At 39.2% G+C, this 27,048-nt stretch overlaps 1 protein-coding gene across 2 annotated transcripts in view; it reads left to right on the top strand.

Moving 5' to 3' along the window:
* VSIG1 (V-set and immunoglobulin domain containing 1) overlaps window positions 1–22,547 on the top strand; it is a 38,820-nt gene extending 16,273 nt beyond the window's left edge. Inside the window, exons 2-8 of one of the 2 annotated variants that reach the window (XM_037065844.1) lie at window positions 88–251; window positions 4,111–4,218; window positions 9,907–10,105; window positions 16,272–16,427; window positions 16,813–16,932; window positions 20,223–20,370; window positions 21,171–22,547. In XM_037065844.1, the coding sequence (XP_036921739.1) occupies window positions 88–251; window positions 4,111–4,218; window positions 9,907–10,105; window positions 16,272–16,427; window positions 16,813–16,932; window positions 20,223–20,370; window positions 21,171–21,480 (1,205 nt within the window). In that variant the 3' untranslated portion in view covers window positions 21,481–22,547. The remainder of the gene's footprint in view (window positions 1–87; window positions 252–4,110; window positions 4,219–9,906; window positions 10,106–16,271; window positions 16,428–16,812; window positions 16,933–20,222; window positions 20,371–21,170) is intronic. The other variant, XM_037065843.1, reaches the window with a different exon arrangement.
* Window positions 22,548–27,048: the final 4,501 nt, after the last annotated feature.

A 27,048-nucleotide genomic window follows, 5' to 3' on the forward strand; every position in this document is an offset into this window, starting at 1 on the left:
AATAAGATGTCATTGAAAATGCTTTTTAATGAAAAATGTTGTCAGAATGTGAGTGTGTAACATTATTTTTGGTGATTATCTTTTCAGGTCAAGTTAGTGGAGTGCAAGTGACCATCCCAAACAGTGTTGTGAATGTGACTGTTGGATCTAATGTCACTCTTGTCTGCACCTACACCAGCACTGTGGCCTCCCGGGACAATCTTGCCATCCAGTGGTCCTTCTCCAATGAAAAAGAGTTACGTCCAATTACTGTAAGAACTTTATTCCTAAATTATTCTCCTTTAGTAGTTCTGACATAAACTGTTGAAGTCAGTGTGTAAAGAAATGGTAAGATAGTGACAGCAGTGGCAGAACCTCAGATACAAAGAATTTGAAGATAGCTGCTTAGGGAATACCATCCTGTAAGTGACTTAGCCGTTGACCTATCTTCATATTCAGTTATAGCCTGTTATATTAATTCTGTGTAAGTCAACATCAAGTATATCAGGTATTCCAGATTATACAGGAATGGTTTTTCTGATAGGTGAAATAAGCAATTCTGAAAGGACTTCCTCCCCTCCCCCAAAAAATCTTTCTCACTATTATTTCCAGAAGACCCTAATTCAAATTCATTTTCTGATTGATGTGTAGATCTCTGTCAAACTTAACATATGGGATGTGCCTTTAAGTGAGCTAGCTCATTGAATCAGACTGAGTCTTAGTGCAGTGAGAGTCCAAGATAGGTGAAGTGTCAAGGTAAGTTTGAGCTGTGGGTAAACAAAGGCAGCAGGAAGCTATAGGGTAGGGAGAGGTAGGAGGGGGTCTGGGGGAACAGGTTGCCAGAAGAAGGTGTGTGAAAGTCAAATGAAGAGAGTGATTCTACCTGTAAGCTGCCTAGTCCGAGGTTTTCTCCATCTGACCTTAGGGCAATGGCATCTTTAAATTAGCCCAAGGATTAAAATTGTATACTCAAAGTGTGTGTGTCTCCCTCTGTGTGTGCATGAGTGTGCAAGCACATATGCTGACATATATTCCTTGAGGGGAAAAGATCTATAGCTTTAATTAGATTTTCAAAATGATATATAATCCAAAACAAGGAATTCAAAGAAGAGACAAATCAATGTGATTTGAAAGAGTTGGACGTAGTTGAGTTGGGCCTTGAAGGAAAGGGAAGGTTTTGATTGGTAGAAAGATAGACAGAGAGCCAGTAGACTGGAGGAGGAGCAAGGGCAGAGGTGAAGAAGGAAAGTAGATTGGAGGAGCCACACCTCGGCCAGTGTTTCAGCTATCACCAGTCTTTCAGGTGTGCTGAATCATTTCTTCACCAGAGGCCTTGAACACTTCTTTAGTGAGAAATAACATTCAAGAGGAGATTTTATCAATTACACCCGCTAGTCAAAGTTCAACAACTTTGCTCAGTACTAGTTACCTTAGACAAGTATATGAATCACTTTATGCCTCTCTTAAAATATGGTAAAACAATAATACTCTTTTACATGTCTCATGGAGAATCGACTGACATGATATATGTGAAAATACTGGAAAAATAATCTAAATCACTGTAATTTTTCATCCTTATAAACACTATTATCAACATCATTATCAGCAGCAGCAGTGGCAGCAGCAACAGTAAGTCTATCAGTTCCCATCACCCAAAACATTCTGACCCAAGAGCTCACATGTTGCAGTTAACTGAGAGAGTATGCTGTTATCTTAGATTGTAGATGACAATAATCACCTGATGTTTCTTCCTTTTTAAAATATACATTCCTTACTAGCCTTTTCAGTGCATTCTTTATCTGTGGGCTTAAAGTCCTTTTCATTTTTCCCAGGAAAGGCTGAATTTAGAGAGGCCTTACAAATATATTTTGGAAAAAATTATTAGGCTTAGTCCCCGAATCAAGATGTCCTCAAATACCTGGAGATCAGGCCAGGAAAATATGAATTCAAAACCACAAATTCTTCTTTATGCTTCCTCTGATACTGAAATTTACAAGGTCACCTCTTGGTTGAATTATGTGGCTGGTGAGGAGCTCATAGATGCAGGGCCGAAGGATCTTGTGACCAACAGTGACTTTATTCTAGACCTTGAAATGGAGAGGAAGTAGGTGTAGGTTAGTGAACTGAATGTGACTTGTGCTCAGGACATCTCTTAGAAGAGCTTTAGAAAAAAATCTATGGAAAAAAAGAAAATCTGTGAACAAATAATTATTTAAGTAGCTTATTTACTTGCCATTTGCCCCATTCTTCAAAATGTCTGGCCAAGGCAGTGCAAATAATTTAGGGTATCTACTCTTTTGGAATGTCCAAATCAAAAGAGATCTTCTGCACTGAAACACTTGATTAGTGACAACATGCTCCTTGATTATAAAACATTCCAGGCATCTCTTGAAGAGCATGAGAACTGTGCTATTTTCATACCTTAAGCCACATACAAGACAGGGTGAGGTAGGACCAGCTCCTGGCTTGGAGATAGTAAAAATCACCTCCAAAAAGGCAGGTTTTCTTTCTCCTTGTCCCATCAAGATCCCCATTATAACCAACCTTAGGTCTCTCAATCCAGAGAACTTGAGCCCCTCCACATTTTCCTCTGTACAGTGCAGGCATGTGCTTCTCTCTGCTTTTCTAGATGAGTAGTTTTGGAGCCCCAGAGGAAACCTCCCATCAATTCTACTCCTTGTCCTTCTGCTTACTTACTGGCTTGTTGACCTTAGACAAGTCACTTGGCCTTTCAGAGGTCCAGTTTTTCCATCTGTAAAATGGGGCTACATACCCACTTCACAGGTTTACTGTGAAATTTAAATGAGATGCTACTTGTGAAGCACTAGGAAGCTTTCTACCTAGTAACCATTCAATGAATGTGAGTTATTATCAGCAACATTACTCATAAAATGGTGATTTTGAAAAATCCCTATTCTATCCATAGCCCTGGGTCATGAGCACTAGGGAATCCAGCCCAACAAGGTACACTTTGTACAGCTGGTCAGCTGGGACAGAGCTCTTGGGGGAATTCTGTCCCCAAAATGGCTTCCGGCTCCACTGCCTTTCAGGTCCCTGTGGCTAAAGGGAGAGGTCAGGTTCCTTTTTGGCCTGCTTCTTATTCCTAAACACAGAACCTGCTCAACAAAGATGTTGCAGATATCTTCAGTTGAAATGTTATTTTTAAAGTTTTTTATTGTTGTTCAATTACAGTTGTCCCCATTTTCCCCACATTACTCTCCCCTGCCCTACCCACCCTCCACGTCCCACATTCAATCCTCCCCCACATTGTCTTTGTCCATGGGTCTTTGTACATGTTCCTTGACTTGACACTTCCCTTTCTTTCCTCCTTTATCTCCCTCCCCTCTCCCCTCTAGTCACTATCACTTTGTTCTTTATTTTCACATCTCTGGTTCTATTTTGCTTGCTTATTTGTCTCATGAATTAGGTTCCAGCTATAAGTAAGATCATATGGTATTTATCTTTCACTGGCTGGCTTATTTCACTTAGCATAATACTCTCCAGTTCTATGCATGCTGTCATGAGGGATAGAAGTTCTTTTTTTCTGCTGCATAGTATTCCATGGTGTAAATGTACCACAGTTTTTTGATCCACTCATTTACTCATGGACATAATATTTTTCTTTTTTTTTTAAGATTTTATTTACTTTTAGAGAGGGGAAGGGAGGGAGAAAGAGAGGGAAAGAAACATCAATGTGTGGTTGCCTCTCATGAGCCCCATACTGGGGACCTGGCCCGAAACCCAAGCATATGCCCTGACTGAGAATCAAACTGGTGACCCTTTGATTCACAGACCAGCACTCAATCCACTGAGCCATTCCTGCCAGGGCTATAGGTGTGGTATTTTTCAAAATGAAATTTGGCTTCTATTTCAAATTTGTTTCCTCTTAGAGCACTTCCATGCATTCAGAATCCTGTAGAGCATGTTATATGTTAATCTAGGAATGGCTAATGGGACTTTGGGGGGGATGATAAAAAAAAGACTGCTGTGCTATTAGACAATTCTATGATTCATGGGAGGAAGATGTTGCCACACTGACCACTGGGGGATTCAATTCAACTCCTGCATTGATGTGGCAGTATACCATTTGTCATTCAGCTCTCAGCTCCACCCATTTCTGCTCAAACACAGCACAACCGGTGCCTCAATAATGAGGCTATGGAAGAAAAGGCAGTCAGTCAGTGTCTAAAAATGGCGTATGCAAGAGATACTCGGGGAAGATGTAGCTGGACCTCTCAGGTAAGAACACCTATTGATGTACTACTGGACCCCTTCATTGTTTGGAGTCTCTAGGGCAATGACACTAGGTTTTAGGAGTGGGAAGGGATGGCCTGAGTTTGGTAACAATCCAGATCATCACAAATTCCTGGCAAAATCATATGATGACTTCCTCAGCAGGGACCCTTAGCTGAAGACTCTAGGTCTTGGGACAGCCAGGCTGGCATGAAAGTTTTGGTGGTCTGGTGTCCCTCTGATCACAACAGTGTCCTCTTCTACCTAGCCAGTCACTAGTAAAACTTCAGAGACTTCAGCTGCCTATGAGCAAAGCAAGCATTGATCATACTTAGCATGGGTCTCTCAGACAATACTTATTCTTCTAGAATATCCATAGTGGGAGAAACCCCTTGCCATCTTCATTTTCCCAAAACACATATGGTGTGAACAACTTATATACATAACCTAGTGTTTTCATATTCTCTGGCTGCTCAGATTCTTCCAACCTGTCCTGTCCACTACAGATACCATTATATCAAACACTTTTCAAATGTTGACAGAGTGGAGGTGTTCCACCTCCTCGGGGGCACTTGAAAATGACAGGGGCTTGGTTTAATTGTTACAAATGAGAGCCAGTCCTGGCATTGAGTGGGTGGTAGTTAGAGATACTAAATGTCTTGCAATATATAGCACTGACCCACTTAAGAAAGAACTGTCTGCCCAAAGTGCCAGTGTAACATTAATTGAGAAACTAATTTCTTCCCTTCTTACCACCCCTTCCCATTAAAGTTTATTCTCTGTCCCATTTCCTCATGTGTCTATTCTTGCTAATTTTGATAGATTAATTTAATATTCAGGTGTTTAATATTAATTTAATATTCATTGTTGTCTCTCCTTACCCCATCCTTTCTCTGGACTGGTGGTAGTTTATTTTATTATTTTCCAAAGAAAATAATTTAAGCATAGGCCTTCCATGCCTTCATTCCCTAAAATCTATTGAAATGGTAGGTATTTCAGGCAAATTACAAGTGGTATGGAAGGGAAGGGAGTGGTATGTGGGAAAGCAGTCTTCCTTTTGGTGTTACATTTTTTATATATGCAGTCCCAGCCCTCTAGTGCACTCCAGAGAAAATTCTGGGCTTGAGACCATTGCTATCTTACACCTACCATGCCTCCTTCTATGGCTCACCACTTTATGAACAGTACAGGAAAGCAAGAAACCAGAGGGAAAGAATGGATGATTGGCTGTGGACTTCTGTAACCTGCACATTTCCAAAAAGAACCCATAAAATCAACTCTGGAGGCTAAACACATTTATTAACTGCAACTCAGACTCAAACAAAAAGCAGACAGTACTTTCCACCCTCTTTTTTATATTCCACCCTCTAGTTAGAAAGCAGTGTCAAAAAGCTGAGGAAAAAAATCTTTTTGGACAAATCTGGATCCTAGCTGCATGACCTTATGTGAGTAGGAACTTAGCACAGTAAGAGGGGAAAGCTGGCAGACACTGAAGGCATTGCATGATGAACTTAGTATAGAAAGAAGCACCATGTCAATGAATAGTGGCAATTACAGAAGAAATGTCAGGCTGGAGTAGAAGATGGAATGGCCCCAATGGCAGAAGGTTTCTTGGGAATCATCTTCCTCACCTAAGTCAGGACTATGAGTGCCATTTTAATGTTTAGTGGGAATCACGAGGTCTGGATTTCAGGTCTGATTATAAATTGTGTGACCTTAGGCAAATCACTTCCTCGAGGGGTCTTAGTGTCCCTCCTCTGTAATAGAAGAGGATGAATCAGAGGTTGCAAACTTGAGGACTCTGGGCATGATTTGGTCAGTGGATGTGTGTTGCTTGGCCAACCCAATATTTTGTTTGTTTCCACACTTTGAAAGTCTTGTGTTAGATCTCCAGTTCACCACAGTTCCCACTATTCTTTCTGATCTTACCACTATCCACCAGGCCCTCCCAACCATTTCCCATATTTCTCATATCTGTCTGGCTTCTTAAGGCGCTTCAACCTTAGAAACCATGACGAAAGTGATCTCTCAGAAATATTTTTTAAAATTTATTTTAATTGTTGTTCAAGTTCAGTTTTCCACCTTTTACTTCCATCCCAGCCCACCCACCCATCCCTCCCCACCTCCCTCCCATTTCCAGGCCCCCTGCCCTAGTTTGTGTCCATGTGTCCTTTATATTTGTTCCTGTAAACCCTGCCCCTTTCCCCGTGAAATTTTCTCCCCTCTCCCCTCTGGTCACTGTCAGCCTGTTCTCTATTTCAGTGTCTTTGGTTATATCTTATAATGATGTTATCATGATTCTACATTCAGCTTCTAACATCACCAATGGGCATAGAGAGAGAACCATAGGGGGAAAGTAGGGAAGTCTGCCATAAACAAAACCACAAAGGACAAGTGGGCATAAAATTAACAAGCACACTTCAGAAAACACTTGGATGGATTTTCTTAAAGCAGACTTTCCCACAAAGGATGTAGCTTCTTAAACATTCATGTTTTTTCCTGGACTTCATTTGTTTTGATCTCTAAATTCACAAGTACGAAAGCCTCACAGGACCATGGCCAGGCTTTGATTGTTGTTTAGCTTTGATTTTTAAGAGTTACTCTTTTGCAGAAAATGGAATCAAGTTGCAATCTTGCTGTGTGATTAGATAAGCAGTTTCAGGAAAACATTGTTTTTTTTTTCTTTATGAGGACAGTGTGACAACATGGACTTCCCCTAACAGAAAGCCCCCTCTGTCTGTGTGTCTGGCCACATAGGTAGCCCTGAGGACGTTCCTGCTCACAGAGCACCCTGAAGCCAATCCTTTCCCCTTTAGATCTCCATTGTTCTCTCTCCTTACCCCATCCTTTCTCTGACACCCTTTACTATTTGTGACAGGGCAAAATATAAGCTACAGTGTGAGGAGCCAGAGTAGAATTGGTGAAGGTCCTTCTCATAGGGAAGTTACAGGTTCAGGGCCTCATGACTTTTTTTTATCGTTTCACCTTGATTCATGCCTAACTTCGAGACTCTTACAATAGCTTCCTTTCATGTCCTAGTCTTGGCCTAAAACACACTTTGTTGGCCCCCTGATTTGTGCAGAAAGAAGTTCTTTTTTCACCTAGATCTTCTAGTAATTACTGTGGCAAAACTGATGCCGTATGTCATTGTGATGTCCTCAGTATAAAACAGGCCGCCCCACCCCCAGGCTTCCTAGGAGCAGGGTAATTGGCCAGATGTTGAACTTGTAAAGAGCTTCCTGATGGACTGCAGGCTGTGTTCCAGGTAAGAGTCCACAGAAACTCAAATTGTTGATTAGAAAGTAAATAAGTCCACTGCTGCATAGTGAACTGGAAAACTGGATATCTTGCATGTCAACTCAAATGAAGGGAATAGATCTTTGATGAACTGAACTTCCTTCTGGCCTACTTGACTACCTTAACACTGGCTTTCTAGTTTATCAGTCCAACAACACCCCTCTGGGGCAAAAGTTTGTAATTTCAGTAGGTGTGAATAGATGAAGTAAACTATACATTACTAATTTAAGGCAAGAAAGGAAGGTAGTTAATGTTAGAGAGGAGACAAGTTATTTCTTTAAATATGCTTTTTTTCCTTTGCTTTTTCCTTCAAAATCTACCTTTCTGCCTTAGTTAAAAATATATATTGGCTTTCTTCTTGAAGAACAATGCTTTTAAATTTATCTAGAGAATATATTTGGTTTTGCTGATTACCCTCCCTCTCTCATTAGCCTATTAATGTAAGGAGCACTAGAGAAGGAATTAAAAGAATTGGGTTCTAAAACTCTCCCACCTATTAACTTCTCTGTGCTTCACTTTGCTCTATAAAGTGAGAAGAGTGAGCCATAAGGCTCTTCAAGTAGATTTTATAAAAATATGAATTAGTTCCACTGGACTAGGGCAGTGCCAGTTTATTGAATAATAAATAACAATCATTTCAATTATACACATTTGTATGAAACTAACAAAATATGTACATAGACTGTTACATTATGAAGGAACCTCAGGGATCAGTGAATCCAAAGCTCACCATTCATGCCTCATCTTTATGATTTTTTGCCATATTAAGTAGTATTATGTAATGTTTTCTATACTGACTTGGTTTCTTAAAATCTTAAAATTATCTTAGTTTCACCCAAGCAATACTATTCACTATGTCACAGATTTGATGTGCTACATATATCTCATTTTAATGTTTTCATTTATGTACCACCTAAAATCAACTTATGTGTTTATACTCAGGGAACACATATTTGAGAGAACATTGCTCTGGTTCCTCATTCAGATGTGGAAACTAAAGGTTAAAAATTAAATAATTTTGTTTCTTATTACAAAGCAGGTTGCCATGGAGACATGACCAGAGGCCATCTCCCCTAACTTTGTTACAGTTAGTCAGAGGCAGAGCTGTGACTAAAAGCTGGGTCCTTGAACTCAGAGACCAGGCCTCTTTCCACCTCACTATGCTACTCCCACAGTTGCCATTATGATCTAATTATCCATGTTCTTGTTTTTAAGATTTTATTGATTTATTTTTAGAGATAGGGGAAGGCAGAGAGAAAGAGAGGGAGAGAAACAGCAATGTGTGGTTGCCTCTCACATGGCTCCCACTAGGTGACCTGGACCACAACCCAGGCCTGTGCCCTGACTGTGAATAAAACTGGCAACCCTTTGATTCCCAGGCTGGCACTCAATCCATACACCAACCAGGGCTACTTTTCCATGTTCATAAACAGAGATGGGACTAGAATCCAGATATTTCTCAGGTCTACTAAATTATAATAATGAAAATCCCTTCGGCTTTAGATGGGTCACTTAATCTCTCTGGATTTGAATGCCCTTTTTTGAAATGATAATTCCAGTTCTACTTCCTGCCACATGGGGAGAAAGGTAGTAGCTCCATTGACTAAACACTTGCTAGGCCCTTTCCTGGATTATTTTGTTCCATCCTCATATCACCATTATGAGGACATGGGACCAGATGATTTCTCAGGGGCCTGTCTGCTCAGAAATGTTATTCTAACAGGGTGAACCCAAGTTTAACTGCCCAAAGGAGTATGTGTGTACAAAAGGAGCTTGAATATTCTAACTTTCAGTGAAACCAGAATTTCCAGATGGTCCCACTGAGTAAAGTAAGTGGAGGGATTGAGCAAAAAGAAAAAAAATGACTCACGGACATGGACAACAGTGTGGTGATTTCTGGGGAGCAGGGTATAAGGGGATTAAATGGTAATGAGAAAAAATACACCTTTAAAAAATACAACAAAATTTAAAAAAGAAAAAAAGCTTATAAAGTAGGAGGAAATGATGGTTTTAGATTTCCCATCAGGCATTTACATCTTATATAATGAGTTTCTTCCTAGTAGACTCCTCAAATGAGCATCTTGATCTAACCTAAGCTTAAGAGTTAAATCCCATCAGCTCTAGCTGTCTAGTGTCTATGAGACAGGAATACCTCTCTGTCCTGATGACATCACAAAGCTGCATTGAGCACAAGTGAGGTAATTGCTGTATACAGCTGTGAGAAAGCTAAAATGCCCCACAGAATTGAAAATCCTTTGCCACAGGAACCTGTTTCTTGACAGGGGAAAATGCTGCTGCTTATCAAAGAAGGTAACCTTGGATAGAAGGAGCTCCCAGATAGTTTGTCCTAGCCCTGAACACTCTCCAGTTCTCATTTCTCTCATTATTCTGTTCTAGATTTATTATTCTGAAGGTGGACAAGCTGCATCCAGCGGGCAATTTGAAGATCGAATTGTGGTGTCCAATGAGCCAGATAATGCATCCATCACTATTTTGCATATACAACCAGCAGATAGTGGAACCTACACCTGCGATGTTAACAACCCTCCAGATTTTGATGGCAACAATCAAGGCATTCTCACAGTCAGTGTGTTAGGTATGAACAATTTTTATGCCCTTTCTTGAGGCAACTTAGGACATTGAATGAGCCAGGGCATGGGTTATAATGCCAATTAAGTCTCAGAGACAAATATCTTCCCTGCTCTTCGATTATTGGGTAACTAGAGACACCCCCCAACCCATATAGCAACACTGACAAATCGCTAATCTAACATGTTGAAAAATTGTCACACTAAAAGGGTTGCCAAAATGACAAACAGCAGTATATGACTCCACCTCTAGGGATCTTTATCTCTGAAGGATAAAATGAGGACATTTCAGACAATGCATAGTCTCACAGATAATGATAAATTATCATTATCAACTCCTTCATAGGGGACCTCCAGTAACAGCCTGTCCTACCTGGGGGAGACAACTGCCAACTTATTACCTCTCTTAAGCCAGCCATAATTTCCACTATTAAATCATTTTTTAATAAAGGCAGGAGGGTCCATTTTTAAAAATGTGAACACCATGTGGTTTATATTTCTAGATTCCACATACAAGTGAAATCATATGGTATTTATCTCACTCTAACTGACTTATTTCACCTACCATAACACCCTCTAGATCCATCCATGCTGTCACAAATGACAAGATTTCATTCTCTTTTATTGCTTGGTAATATTCCATTGTGTATATATACACCACATCTTCTTTATCCATTTATCTATCTATATTGTGTATATATACACCACATCTTCTTTATCCATTTATCTATCAATGGGCCAAAACAAGAACAGATGCATACTTACAGAGAACAAACTCTTGGTTGCCAGAGATGAGGGGTGTGGGGATGGGTGAAAAAGGTGGATGTGGAATAACAGGTACAAAATTCCAGTCATAAAATGAATAAGCAACAGATATGTAGTATAAGGCACAGGGAATATAGTCAGTAATATTGTAATAACTTGGCATGGTTACAGATGGATGGTTACTACACTTAGTGTGGTGATCATATCATAAGGTATATACATATTAAATCACTATTTTGTACATATGAAACTAATATACTGTTGTATGCTAATTATACTTTAATAAACAATTTAAATGTTAACACTATTTGGAAAAAAAACCACATGTTAAACCAGAATTTAGAATGAATTTATTTATATGCAAATATGCATTATGTAACATTGGCCAAGTCATATCCATTCTTCAAGTGAATATGGAGTGGTTCATTTATGCAGTATTTATTGAGTGCCAACTTTGTGCCAAGAGCCATAAGGATTACAGTATTGAGGCATGGTTATTAATCTTGGGAAGTTCACAGTTTTGGAGGTTTCTAGGGCTCCTTCCAGCCTCAGATTTAGAGGACAATGGAAATTTTGATCCTGACTTTCAGCTTAGCAGGTCCTGTGTGCAGGCCCTCAGAAGTCCTAAAGGAAAGGATGAAAGGGCTCTAAACCCTCACCAACTAACCAGTTTAACTAAAGGCTTTCCCACTCCTAAGTAACTTGAATGAAGATGATCTAGTTATTGTCCTCGAGCTGAGTACTTCCATCACAGGAAAGAAAGAACTAGATCAAATCAGTGACTTCATAATTGAGTAGCCTGGAAAAACAGTAATTGGTAACAAGGCGAAAACTTATTAGAGATGTCTAGAGTTGTCTGAGCTTGCTACTCACTTGGTGCCAAAAATGCACCATGTATTTACTGTAAGGTTTTCTACTGTATCTACCCACCTGGAAAAGAGAAAATTATAACCAGGACCTGATTTTTAAGAGCAACATAGCTCAATCATGCTTTTATTTTGCTGAGCCCTGTTTTCAGATGGGGGTACAAGGAAAAACCAGAGAAGTGTACAGAAGGCCTTTCCTGAGAGAGTTGATGTTTCAGTTTGGAAGATTATTCATTTATATGACAACTGAAGTCTGGTATAGATGCTAGCACATCAGGCTGTAACCCAGAAGACCTGGGTTCTATTGCTAATTTGGCTACTCATTAGCCTCAGGCAAGTCAGTCCACTTTGTTCTGGCCTGTCCATTTTGTTTGTTCTGTCTATTTTGAGATGGAATTGTAACTCTTTCCCTATCTTTACAAGTTTACCATGAGGATCAAATGTTATACAGTCACTGTTCAAAGAATTAGAAGGATAAATTTTGTAACAGTTTTCTGTTGCTCCCTGACTCTGGGTTGTCCTTCTGACCAGAAACAAGCTAGAGAAGCCGAGCCTCTTTATCTCTGAGCTTGGAAATAGTCCTGAGATAGTTAGACAGAGAGGTCAATATTCTTAAATTTAAAGTTCAGAGAATCCCCAATCAGCTTCCATAAAAAGGTGAGGATTATCTTCTCCCTGAGTTGTTTTTTCCCATGAGTCTTTGGTAAGTGGTTCCTGCAATGACTGTGTCCCAACTTTTCTTTCCTGAAGCATCCAGGATTCAGGCAAGGCAAGAGGCAGAAGTGTCTGTGGATTTCCTTGTTTGTTTGGAAACTCTCAAAATTTCTGTTTTTACTAATTGTGCTAAGAACAGAAGCATTCTACAAATTAATGGTTTTGGAAATTTTGAGACTGATAATTTTCTCTAAAAATTACTAAGGTTGTTTACAATTCTCAAATTCCATTGTATATGAGTGCCTGTTCTGCTTACCCCAACTGAAAGTCAGGGCACAGTCGGGACAGGTGGGTAAGAGAGGCCAATGGTGGGAAGAAATGCTGATATTTCTTTAAAAGTTGCTCTTCCTAGCATGCATCTTTTAGAAACATTTTATTACCCAGTAGTGGACATTGATTGATCCCATGCATTCAATTGTTCATGCATAAGGTCATTTGACAAACCTTGAGCATATATCCAGTTACTGAGCTAGGCAGTGGAGATGGAAAGTTTTAAAAGGTAAGGTCCAAGCCCTTCAAAAGTTCGAAGTCTAGTGAGGAAGGCAAATACACTCATATAACAAAAACATACCATTGGAGGTAGGAGAAGGAGAGCTGAGAGAGACAGAGGAAAGGGCTAAAAGTTGTGTGGGGGAACTGAAGAAGGCTTCTTGGAGAAAGTGACTTTTACCCTCAGTGTTGAAGGATGTGCAAGAGTGTATAAGGTAGAAAAGGGGCTGAGGTGTCAGGATATGATTTAGGTGAAGGAAACAGCAATGAGCAAAGACCCAGGTGATTTGGATGACCATACATTTGGCAGACTTCCATTAGGTAAGACAGCCTTACCTAAAAAAAGGTAAAGGTAAAGTCTGGTATAGATGTGCTAGCATCTGGTATAGATGTGCTATACCAGACTGTTTAGCTGTGTGTTATTTTTTTGATGGAAAAAGCCCAGCACAAATTTGAATAATTATTTTGTGTGCCTTCGGAATTAGCATCATTTTCCTTCTGGAATTTGGCATGTAAAAAGAAAATGATAATTTAGAGAAGTTTTGAGAACATGCCAAAACATTTTCATTTATTTTCTGAGGTAAGTCTCTTCTTCTACTCCAATTCTGTTGAAAGCAATAGAGGTAAATTGTAGATCAATGGCTTTGGCAGTAAATATCTAGGTTCTGCTGGGGACTCTAACTGGATGAAGTGTCAATTCAATCCTGATGTAGTGGTTTTAGAAAATGTATAGGTTTGGAACACAGTTAACATGACCCACTGTTTTGTTAATTTTTAAAAAGTGGAAAAATGTGTTCAGCAAAATAAATAAATAGAATGCCTATTTGGGTTTCATTCTGGGCTCAAGAAATGAATGCAAGCCATTCAGGTCTTTGCCCATCATTAGTTCAAGTTCTGGTAATAAAACACCATGTTAAAACAACCCACTTAATTTTCTGTTTAAATTGATTCATTCTGCTGTAAAAGCTATAAAATCACCATGTTTTAAAAATGCAGTATCTCCCTAGTTCACCATTGGTGGGATTGTAGACTGGTACAACCACTATGGAAAACAGTATGGAGTTCTCTAAGAAAACTAAAAATGAATGTCTTTTAACCCAGCAATTCCACTGCTAGGATTATATCCTAAGAACTCTGAAACACCAATCCAAAAGAACCTATGCATCCCAATGTTCATAGCAGCACAATTTACAGTAGCCAAAAGTTGGGAACAACCTAGGTGCCCATCAGTAAATGAATGGATTAAAAAACTATGGTACATTTACACAATGGAATGCTATTCAGAAGAAAGAAAGACAGAAGGAGCTCCTACTCTTTGCAACAGCATGGGTGGAAGTGGAAAGTATTGTGCTGAGTGAAATAAGCCAAGCAGTGAAAGACGAATACCATATGATCTCACCTTTAACAGGAAGCTAAACAACAAAACAAACAAGCAAGTAAAATATAGCCAAAGCCACTGAAATAGAGAACAGGCTGACAGTGACCAGAGGGGAGGGGGGAGGGAATTTCAGGGGAAAAGGGGAAGGATTTACAGGAACAAGTATAAAGACACATGGACAAAAACTAAGGGGGGTGGAAATGGGTGGGGGGTGGACTGGGATGGGAGTAAAAGACAGAAAACTGTACTTGAACAATAATTAAATTTTTTTCAAAATGAAAAGAAAGGACAAAGAAAAATGCAGTATCTAAGTCTACAATGGACTTCTGCTTAAATAGTCTTGTTTAGGGTGGGAAAATACAGTGCATTATAGCCATCTGAGAAAAACAGTACAAAGAGAGAATAAAGAGGTAAGTAGGAAAATATTTCTTTTAATTAAAATACAACTGTTTAAAAATAGGAATGGTGAAGTGTTTCAAAGAGTTACAGCTCTAGCCATCTGTTTTCTTGCTCACGTGTACAGTGGACTAGAATCTTAGATTGGAAGATTAACTTCAGTAGCATGCTTTAAAATGTGGCAGCAGGAATTAGTCCTGCCTATGGCCAAGAGCAACTCCATGTGCAAGGCTCTATAGACATGATTTTAATTATATAAATACAATGTATTTGGATTAGCTGGAGCACAGATAATCTCTCATTCACTTTTTATAGATGAGTCAACTGAGATTTTTTCTCTTAGGTTACTTGCCTAAACACATCTCTGGTAAAGTTGCAAAGCCAGAATTTTGTGTGGATCCAGAGCTGTGTTTCTAACTGTTATCTTTCAATTAAGAGCAAAGATCTGGGAAATCTGGAGATTTAAGGTCTAATTAGAAAATCTACATCTTTGGAGGTTTTAAAATCCAAAATGAACTTATCTTCTCCCCTTTCTCCTCTCTTTCCCTGAAAACCTGCTCTCCCTCCTATATTATCTCAGGAGATGAGGCCAAGTTCATGTACCCATCTGTTCAAATTAGAAACCCGGAGATCATCACTGACCCCACCTTCTTCCTCATGCCCAATACCTACTTAGTCACCAAGTGTTATTGACTTGTTAATACCTCTTGAATTTGTCTTCTCCTCTCCCTTGGTTTAGGAACTCCAGAGTCAGAGTGATCCAAGTAAAATGTTAAGATGACCATCATCTCTTCCCTACTTGAATTCCTTCTGTGGTCCTCCTGCTCTCAGTATATAATACATGAGATACAACGCCCTCCAAGCTACAGGTTTCTCTTTCACCACTCCCCCACCCCACTTCACAACTGTGTCAGAATTACTTTTGAATCTCTAGTGCCTAGTCCAATGCCAGGCACACATAAGGCCCTCAAGTATGTGTTGGTCCTAGAGTGAAAAATGAATAAAGATTACAATGTTCTGTAGCACCACTCCCAACAAATGGGCTTCCCCTACCAAAGAGTGACACTGATAAATTCAAACCACTTGGTTCACCCAAGAAGAACAAATGCCAAAATGACTCATAGGAAAAGGAAAAAGAAAAATATGGCATTTATATAAATTTTTTTAAAGAAAAAAATAACAGGTTATCTCAAAGTATTTTCATTTACAGCTGTGCTTCGAGAGTATTAACTATGCTTGTAGTTGTTTAGTGTTTGCTTACATTTGGTTGTTTTAATAAAGCCATATTTTAATACACAATGTGAAAATTCATGGTTATGAATCAAGGAAGGAGGTAGATGGAAGCGATGCTATTGGAACATTAACTGGTGGCTGAAAGGTCCTTGTATCTGAAGCACTCTACTCCCACCTGGTGGTACAAATAGAATACTGTCAAAATAAATGCTAAAGATTTTGTTTTTTTTAATTAAGCAGACGTTCCACAAAACAAAAGAGAGTCAGTGACTGCAATGGTTACAGACTGCCATTCATCTAACATGATTTTCACTGTTTGTCATTGCTTTACAGTAAAACCTTCTAAGCCTGTTTGCAGCATTCAAGGAATACCAGAAACTGGCCAACCTATATCTCTTTCTTGCCTCTCGGTGCTTGGAACACCTTCTCCTGTGTACCACTGGTATAAACTTGAAAGAAAAGACATCATCCCAGTGAAAGAAAGCTTTGGTAAGAATAGCCCTCAGCAGCCCCTGGCAAGGTATATGGTATGTGTGGTGGCTAATAGCATGTATGTTCCTGGCTGTTCATCTCTAGAGCTCAATCTTCTATTTTTCTGGGTGGGGGTATAAAAAGAATATCTGTCTCTTAACAAGATGATTGTAGTCTGCCCTTATCCCCAACTTCTAGAAGTCAGGCCTGGTTTTGCCTAAGAGGTGGTGGGTATGGAGAGAATGGTGTGGTCGAAGCTGGGCTACTTTGGAATAGTCTTAAGGATACATCAGAAAAAAGGAGGCCAATGTGAGGAAGTGGGTTGGCATTGAATGATTTGCTACATTGACATGATCTCTACCCACATAAGAGATTTCAAAAGTCTATTTCCTGGTCTTGGCAGATCCAGCAACTGGGACTTTGGTTTTTGGAAATCTGACCAATTTTGAACAAGGTTATTACAAGTGCACTGCAATCAACATCCTTGGCAATAGCTCCTGTGAAATCGATCTAACTGTTTCACGTAAGTTGATCATACAACTTTAAGTCAAATATTGTGGGCCTGCCAACCAAGTAAATTAAGTAGTCCTAGTTTGTTCTTCCTGCTTCTCTGGACATTTTGGTGTTTTACAGGTTAATATCATGAATTACCATCCCTATATCTAATGCTTACACTATACTTAATACATGTCACACACTTCCCTAAAGTGTTTACAAAAATAAATTTGTTTAACCCTCAAAATTCTCTAGAAAGTAATAATTACTATTTAATAAGTAAAACAGCCTCATTGATAGTCCCAGGCTAAATTTTCTTTGTTATGCTGTTGGTAAATCCAGGTGAAACTGTAGCAATCTACATCAAATATGGAGCTCAAAAACATTCCAGTTCTTAACTAATTTGTTAAGATCTGCCTCTAATAATAATGAGAATAAAAACACACCTATAGTCATAGTAGCCAATGTTAGTGAAGCAAAAATTATCTACCACTCAGCCAAGTACTGTGAGCACTGCCTCACTTGATCCTCCAACTACCCTATCTAGGAGGCATAATATATTGTTAGCCTCACTTTACTGAAAGGAAACTGAATTCAGGGAGATGACTGATTTGCCCAAGTTCATCCAGTTAGTAACTGGCGGTTCCAGGATGTCTCTAAACCACGACTTTCTAGTTCAAAGGTGCTTAGTTATTAAGCATGGACTTGAGGACCTGGAATTGTCAAACTGGGCCAATCAGGAGCAAGCTCCCATAAGGGATGTCTTGCCACATCTCTCAAAAATCATTTAACACTTAGAATCTATTCATTTTTTCTAACTTACTTTGAATCTGTGGCCTTAATCTATACAAAACACAGGTGGCCAGTTCCATTAGATCATTAGTCTCCTATGAAGCCGAGCTTTCTTCCTTTTGTCCTAAACCAAACATTTTCCAACTCCAGACTACACCTGCATTCTTATATAACTTTCAGTTATTTTTTTTCTAATTTTTGAGAGGGAGGGAGATGGAGAGAATCATCAATGTGTGGTTGCCTGTCACGCACACCCCACTGGGAACGTGGCCTGAAACCCAGGCATGTGCCCTGACTGGGAATCGAACTGATGGCCCTTTGGTTCCCAGGCTGGCACTCAATCCACTGAGCCAAACCAGCCAAGGCACTTTCAGCTATTTTTATTCAAAGTGAAGAAATCTTACCTTTTTAGTCTGTCCTTTCTGTGGTCCCAATCTATCCCCAGTCCCTTCAGCCATTCCTGCTGTTTTTTTCTAGATCTTCCTCAGTCCTGTTTTGCCTTTCTAGAGGTATAGTCATATTGCAGATGGAAAAATTCCTAGGATTTGTACTTGAGCCTCACTTCTTTTTGAATTCTCTTCCCAGTGTTGTCATTTGGCTCCCTCCCTACTTCCCTGACTTCCTCAAATATTCATTGAATATCTACTATATGCCAGGGAATATACTAGGTGATGGAGATACAGAGATTAATAACATATATGCCTTACAATCAAGGAGTTCATAGTTTAGCTAGAGGTATGAACAAACACTAAAATTTGTTAAATGCTATAATAGAGGTCTGCAGAGTGTCTATAAGACATCAAACAAGAAACAATTATGGTTATAGAACCAGGGCAGCTTTACCAATGAAGTACTACTTGAGCTGGGTCTTGAAATAACTTGCTAAGTTTGTTTCTTTAACTGTAAAATAGGAACAAAGGTAAAAGAAGATTGAAGGATGACAGTAGAGCAAGAAGGCAACCAGTCAATATGGGGGGGAGGAGAATGAGGGCTCCATAAAGGATATCTCTGAGAGAAAAAAAATTAAAAGTCCTTATAGATTATCTGACACGTTTGAATCTATTGAAAGGAGTTCAATAGTTTTACTGGGAGTCTTGAGGATTAGCAATAACACATTTTTAAAAATCTCAAATGAAGCAATTATTAACCTAAGAATATTTGTAAATGTTGTACTAGAGAGGACCATAGCAATACTGTGTTCTGCAGCTGTGGATAGTATTCACATAGTCATAATACTGCAAACTTGAATTTAACTACAACTTGTCTACATAAGAAGAATGTGGCAAAGTGTAAGAGGAATGGTATAAAAGATTAAATCTTCAACTTCCAATGTAGGAAGTCAATAGAAAATTACCAAAATTGGAAAAGGCTGGGAATATTAAAACAAGCCTAACAGGAACATGAGGGCAAATTTCAGAAGGTTAAAAAACAAAAAAGGGTTTAAAATGGTTTTCTCTAGTGAATGTGACTCAGAGATAGGGGACTGGTGATTTTTGCTTGTTTTGTTTTTGTTTTTGTTTCTGTTAGAAGCCTAATAGAACTGTTTTACTTTCTAAATTATTCACATGTATTCCTTTAGTCATAAAACATTGAAAGAATAATCAGGCAAATCAACTAGCCTGTAGTCTAAAACTATATGATGTCCATTCTTGCCCTGGCTGTTGTGGCTCAGTAGATTGAGCACGGGCCTGTGAAGCAAAGTGTCACTGGTTTGATTCCCAGTCAGGGCACATGACTGGGTTGCAGGCCAGTTCCCAATAGGGGACACATGAGAGGCAACCACACATTGATGTTTCTCTCCCTCTCTTTCTCCCTCCCTCCCCTTCTCTGAAAGTAAATAAAGAAAATTTCTTTAAAAAAAAAGATGTCCATTCTTATTTGAAGAGAGGTGAATGGAGATGAGCCCTCCTAGAACCCAGACATAGCCTTTTGGGGACAATACTTTAGTGCTTTAAGATCTGATGCTCATGTGAATCATCTCACTCATTAAGCTTTTTCATAGACTCATCTAATAAACCAGTTTATGGAATTGGCATATCCCTTTCCAGTGGCCAGAATGCATGAGGCTCCATGGTGAGCATAGAATTTGTGAGACAGAATGTTTTAGGGACCTACTTGACTTATTATCTGGGAAAACCTGGTGAAATGCCCCTGCCTGTAACAGAGGTCGTTTCTCTGGTCACCAGAGTGCAGCTCCATGGTTTCTCTCTCACTGATCAAGCAAATACACACTGAAAACTCACTTCTCTAAACCCCATTTTGAAAGTAACCCCACCTCCCCCAACTTGGCATATTTTTTTTCTTTATGTGTGGAAATGTGAATAGGTAAGCTATATAGTTGACCTAGCCATCTTTCTTCCCCCTGAGTCCAACTGGCAGAGTTCTAGGGGTTTACATGCTCCCTATCTATACAAGTCTCTTTCCTAGTCTATGAATGCCCCGAATATTTCCCACTGGTCACAAATCCCATGTATGAGGCAGAGACAACGTGTTCCAGCTTACTAACCAGCTGTTTGTATCCTCCAGATCCAGAAGTTGGAATCATTGTTGGAGCCTTGGTGGGTTCCCTAGTGGGTGCTGCCATTATTACCTCTGTGGTGTGTTTTGCAAGGAGCAAGGCAAAGGCAAAGGGGAAGGAAAGGAAGAGAAATTCTAAAACCACCACAGAACTTGAGTAAGACCTTATTTTGTTGTCTTTACTTGAATATAGACATTTCTCAGGCATGTCTCTCAGTTATCTCAAGCATTCCTTTTAGCATAAGATATTAAGGATATCATTGTGCTTATTCTCACTGCTTTTATAAAAGAATCATGATGGGTACCATTTACTGAGCACTATGTGCCAAACTATTCTGAGCAATTTATACCAACTTATTTTACCACAATAAATCTTTTAGGTCTAAGAAAAATTATTTAATATATTAGTATGCTTGTATTTTTACCAACAGTCATAAATATAATTTTTAATATGTTTTGGAAAAAGGGGTACATGAAGGAAGAAGTGCCTATGTCACGTGACCATGCCCAGAGCCTATGCTCTTGACCACTCTGCTATTTCTTTTTGAATGCACCTCACACTCATTCATGTGTTCATCCCTCCATTTCTATGCTTCCACAGTTATGTTTTAGGCAACAAGCAGATGCAAGCATTGTGCTAGATGAAGTGGGAGACACACCCGAGCTATGGATTTGGCCCTCAAAGACCTTACTAGATATTTAGATCTTTTCATCTTTATATTTTCCCCACATTTTAAACAATAGTTTTTCTCTCTTGAACTCTCATGATATTGTTGAGACATAACCTTTCTGTACCCAAAATGGAGACACATGGTCTAACAGTAGCTAAGAATATCAGAAATCACAGAGTTCCTGAACAGACGGGGATGGATCTGTGGTTGCTAAGTCTACAGAGCCTGTGGCCCCACATGAAATGTCAAACCCTAACTTGGTCTTTCTTGGGCCTTTTTCCTGCAGACCAATGACAGAGATAAACACAGGCACAGAGTTCGAGACAATGCCATCTGAAGATGTTATCCAAGTAGAAGCAACGCTGCATCCTTCCTTCCATGAGGCTGACTTCAGCACCATTCTGGGCCCAGATCCAGGGTCTGAGCCTATCCCCAAGCCTGAGCCTTCCATGGAGCCTACCCAGGAGCCTGCCCCAGGAGCTGAGCCTACCCAGATGCCTGAGATTGAAATCATGTTGGAGCCAGAGGCTGAGTCCAAGCTGGAGCCCGAACTTGAGATTGTGGGTGATGAGGAAAAGCAAGTGAATAAGACATAGGCTGGTAGCCTACGTACAGTGTTGTTAGGTTAAGGAACCCATTATTGGCATTTAGAATTTAGTTGACCCAACCAATTGCCCACTAACCTCCTTCCCTGCATTCTGACCAACCCTTTTCCAACAAGGTGCTTCTACCATCAATCAAAAATAAACAGGTTCAAGATAACCACTAAATTAATGTAAGAGTTCCTGCATTGCCAGTGAAGAGTACTAACAATTTCACTAGCACATAAGCATAACTAATAAAAACTGATTTCTAATTCAGTTGAAAGTGTTTTTGTAACAACATCTGTGTAGTATTTTATAAAATCTTATTTCTGTATTTTTAGCTACTCTCTGTTACAGTCCACATGCACGCATGGTAAGGTGGCCTTAATTGGATACAATATTATTTCTAGAATTAGTTCGGGGCTTCTCATTTCCACATTGACCACAAAGAAAATAATTCACCATCACCACCTCACAGATTAGGAAAAAAATCTTAAAAAATTCCAGAGGAAAGACTATATTTTCAGGGATCATTTCTATAGTTCATTAAAAATTCCAGAGGAGATTATGTAAAGAATACATATTGATTGATATATAGCATTTAAACCTAGGTCTTAAAATTAGTGCTTCATTTATCATATTAGATTTCTCAAGGAACCACCTTGCTATTCAATATCTGAGCATAGCAATTTTTTAAATAACCCAATTTTTAAATGAAAAGTTATACACAAACAATTCCAAATACAATTTTTATTTAATGAATACAAAATGTTGATATCATAGATGATGTACAATTTAGCTTTGAATGAGCTATTGTGTTATCAATGGGTCTCTTGCTATCTACTTTGGAAGGATCAAATTAGAAAACTGTTCTAAATGAACACTTCAGATCAACTTTAGATAAACAGAACTTGTTTTACTGTTGGAGTAATTCCACATTAATACAAAGATATCATTCCTATAAGTTAAACATTAACTAAAATGCATTGATATCATCTCTTCTTCACCCGTTAGAAAGCTTCTCCATTGATCATATTTCATCCATATCTCACCTTGCAGAAATTTACAGGCAGATTTCTTCATTTGTGTAATCACTCAGATTTTAAATTTATTTTAATGTTCAATAAAAATTATTCAGGAAGATGGCGGCAGAGTAGGACAAAAGATTTCACTTCCCTCCATGAACTGGAGAAAAATCGGGCTGATCTGCAGAGGAGCTCAGCAGATAGCCAACAGGGACCCAGCATATAGGAAGGCAGGACTCCAGAAAGTGTAGCAGACACTGAATGACAAGAGGTTGAGAAGAGGAGATGACTGCAGGTCAACAAGGGCACAGATTGGAAAACACCAGGAGAGATCGGTTTGCCTGTAGTGGCAGAGAGAGGAGTAGGCATTGGGAAGCAAACTAGAGACCTCTGACAACCCAGGGAGTCAGGCTGCCCTTGCTGGCTTGGGAGAACTGAGAGTCGCCTGTGCGATACATGTAGCACAGGGCCTGAGTGGCTCTCCCACAGTCTCGGAGAGCCTCGGGCTGCTAGCAAGACCCCTTGAAGAGAGCCAGTCATCGGCTACCTCCCTACCCAGCCGGGCAAAGAATGAAAAACCCGGGAGTCAGGCCGTGGTTGCCGGCTTGGGAGAATTGTGAGTTGCCTTGTGTGTTCTGCCACAGCACTGGGAAAGGTCCATGCCCAAGCCTGCAAGACCAGGAAAGCCTGGCTGGGAGCGTGCGGCCTCACGCCAGGCCAGGGCTGGGAAGCCTGGGGAAAAATCTGCTCTCACTGGGGCACTACAGAGCGGCGCCAGTCTGGATCTTGGGAGGGCACTGGCAAAAACAGTTGTGTTCACCGAGACACAAGAAAGGCCACACTAATAGCCCCTCAGGCTGCTGCAGGCAGTGAGACCAGAAGAAAAGGTTTGGCAGCTGGAAACCAACAAGACGAGTATATGGAAGTGGAGAACACCAAGATACCTGCAGGAGGCTGTACCACTGAATTTCACAGGTATCCTACCACAGAAGTTCACACCATAAACCCAGGGAACCAGAACAGATTAATTTAAGAAGCTGAGGCCAATAAGAAGAGCATCATAAACAATGGGAAGACAAAGAAACAACTGCCAAATGAAAGGAAAGGAGGAAGTCTCAGAAAGAACGTTACATGAAACAGAGGCAAGTCAACTATCAGATATTGAATTCAAAGCGTTGGTTATCAGGAAATTCAGAGCTTACAATGAGCTACCAGAAACTACAGGGGAGTTACAATAAATTATCCACAAACTATATCAACATAATAAAGGAAATAGAAACCATCAGCAAAGGCCACGAGGAAAAGAAGAATACAATTTCTGAACTGAAGAACACAGTAGAAGGTATGAAGAGTAGGATCAATGAGATGGAAGACCACATAAGTGAGCTAGAGGAGAGGGTACAAAGAATCTCCCAGATGGAGCAAGTAATGGAAAAGGGAATCAGAAAGAATGAGGAGAGTTTAAGAGAAATACAAGACAATATGAAATGTAATAATATCCGAGTAATAGGAATACCAGCAGGAGAAGAAGAAAAACAAGGGATAGAAAACCTACTTGAAAGAGTAATAATGGAAAATTTTCCTAAATTGAGGAGAGATAAAGTCACATGAATCCAGGAATCACAGAGATTCCCAATCAGGTGGAACACAAAGAGGCCTACTGCAAGACATAACATCATTAAAATGGCAAAACACCAAGACAAAGAGACAATCCTAAAGGCAGCAAGGGAGAAAAAGAACTAACATACAAGGGGGTACCAATAAGGTTGACTACTGACTTCTCAATGAAAACATTCCAAGCAAGAAGAGAATGGCAAGAAATATTCTAAGTAATGAGAAAAAGAGGACTACAACCAAGGTTACTTTACCAGCAAGGCTCCAATCAAGATAGAAGGCCAAATAAAGAGCTTCCAAGACAAAAGAAGTCTAAAAGAATATGCCTCCACCAAACCAGCTGTACAAGAATTACTAAAAGGGCTGCTTTAAGGAAAGGAAGGAAAAGAGAGAGACAGAGAGGAACACAGCTACATAAATGGCAATGAATAAGTACCTTGCAATAATAACCTTAAATGTGAATGGATTAAATGCACCAATTAAAAGACATAGAATAGCTGAATGGATAAGAAAGCATGACCCACACATATGCAGCCTACAAGAGACCCATCTCAGGAAAAAAGACCATCACAGACTAAAAGTAAAAGGATGGAAACAAATTTTCCAAGTAAATGGACAAGAAAAAAAGCTCGGGTAGCAATTCTCATATCAGACAAAATAGACTTCAAAAAAAGGGCCATTAAGAGAGACCCAGAAGATCATTTCATAATACTCAAGTGAATAATCCACCAAAAAGACATTAATATCATAAATATATATGCAACCAACATAGGAGCACCCAAATATGTAAAGAAAATCCTAGAGGACCACAAGAAAGATATTGACAGCAACACAATTATAGTAGGGGATTTTAACACCCCACTGTCAAAAATGGACAGATCTTCCAAACAAAATGTCAACAAAGATATTGAAGCATTAAATGACACCCTAGATGAAATGGACTTAATTGATATATATAGAGAGCCCTTCATCCCAAGGAAGCTAAATACACATTCTTTTCAAATGTACATGGAACATTTTCAAAGACAGACCACATGATAGGACACAAAACGAGTCTCAACAAATTCAGGAAAATAGAAGTCATACCAAGCATTTTCTCTGATCACAAGGGACTGAAATTGGAAACCAACCCCACAGGAAAAAACCCTAAACACCCACAAACATGGAGACTGAATGGTATGCTATTAAACAATGAATGGGTCAAGATTAAATTAGGGAAGAATTCAGAAAGTTTCTGGGAACAAATGAAAATGATCTCACAACAATCCAAAACTGATGGGACACAGTGAAGGCAGACCTGAGAGGTAAGTACATAGGAATACAGGCTTACCTAAAGAAGATAAAAACATTTCAAACAAACAACCTAACCTGAAACCTACAAGAACTCCAGGAACAACAACAAAGACAGCCCAGAGCAAGTAGAAGGAGGGAAATAACCAAGATTAGAGCAGAATTAAATGACATAGAGACTAAAAGCACAATTCTAACGATCAACGAATCCAGGAGCTGGTTTTTTGAAAAGATAGACAAAATAGATAAACCTTTAAGTACTCTCAAGAAAAAAAGAGAGAGGACCCAAATAAACACAATCAGAAGTGAAAGAGGAGAGATTACTACTGATACCACAGAAATAGAAGGGATTGTAAGAAATTACTATGAAGAACTGTATGCCAAGAAATTTGAAAACCTAGGTGAAATGGACAAATTTCTAGAAAAATACAATCTTCCAAAACTCACTGAAAAAGAAGCAGAAAACCTGAACGGGCCAAAAACAGCTGATGAAATTGAAGCAGTAATAAAAAAAACTCCCATCACACAAAAACCGTGGACCAGATGGTTTCACAGGTGAATTCTACAGAACTTTTAAGGAAGAGCTAACCACTGTTCTTCACAAAATATTTCAAAAAATCCAAAAGGAAGGAAAATTCCCCAACTCTTTTTATGAAGCCAGCATCATCCTAATTCCAAAGCCAGATAGAGACACAACAAAGAAAGAAAACTTCAGGCCAATATCACTGATGAACATAGATGCTAAAATCCTCAACAAAATATTGGCAAATTGCCTACAATACATCAAAAAGATCATACACCATGACCAAGTGGGATTCATCCCAGTGATGCAAGGATGGTTTAATATCCGCAAATCAGTAAATGTAATACATCACATAAACAAAAGCAAAGACAGAAACCACATGATCATATCAGACGCGGAAAAAGTTTTTGATGAGGTACAAAACCCATTTATGATAAAGGCACTCAGAAAAATGGGAATAGAGGGAGCATTCCTCAATACAATAAAGGCCATATATGAAAGACCTACAGCTAACATCATACTCAATGGGCAAAAACTAAAACCTTTTCCACTAAGATCAGGAACTAGACAAGGTTGTCCACTTTCACCACTTCTATTCAATATAGTATTAGAAGTTCTAGCCACAGTGATCAGACAAGAAAAGGAAATAAAAGTCATCCAAATCGGAAAGGAAGAAACAAAACTGGCATTATTTGTAGATGACATGATAGTGTACATGGAAAATCCTATAGCCTCTATGCAAAAACTGCTCAAACTAATAAATGAATTTGGCAAAACAGTGGGTTACAAAGTCAATATTCAGAAATCAAAGGCATTTTTGTATATCAACAATGAAACAGCAGAAGCAGAAATCATGAAAAAAATCTCATTCTATATAGCAAAAACAAAAATGAAATATCTGGGAATAAACCTAACCGAGGAGGTAAAAGACCCGTACTCAGAAAACTACACAACACGGAAGAAGAAAATCAAGGAAGACACAAACAAATGGAAACATATAACCATGTTCATGGATTGGAAGAATTAACATCATCAAAATGTCCATACTACCCAAAGCAATTTACATATTCAATGCAATACCTATTAAATCACCAATGGCATATTTCACAGACATAGAAGAAACACTTC

The sequence above is a fragment of the Sturnira hondurensis genome, unplaced genomic scaffold (assembly GCF_014824575.4).
Source record: "Sturnira hondurensis isolate 20B ecotype Veracruz unplaced genomic scaffold, ASM1482457v3 Scaffold0016187, whole genome shotgun sequence".
In the NCBI taxonomy this organism is placed as follows: Eukaryota; Metazoa; Chordata; class Mammalia; order Chiroptera; family Phyllostomidae; genus Sturnira; species Sturnira hondurensis.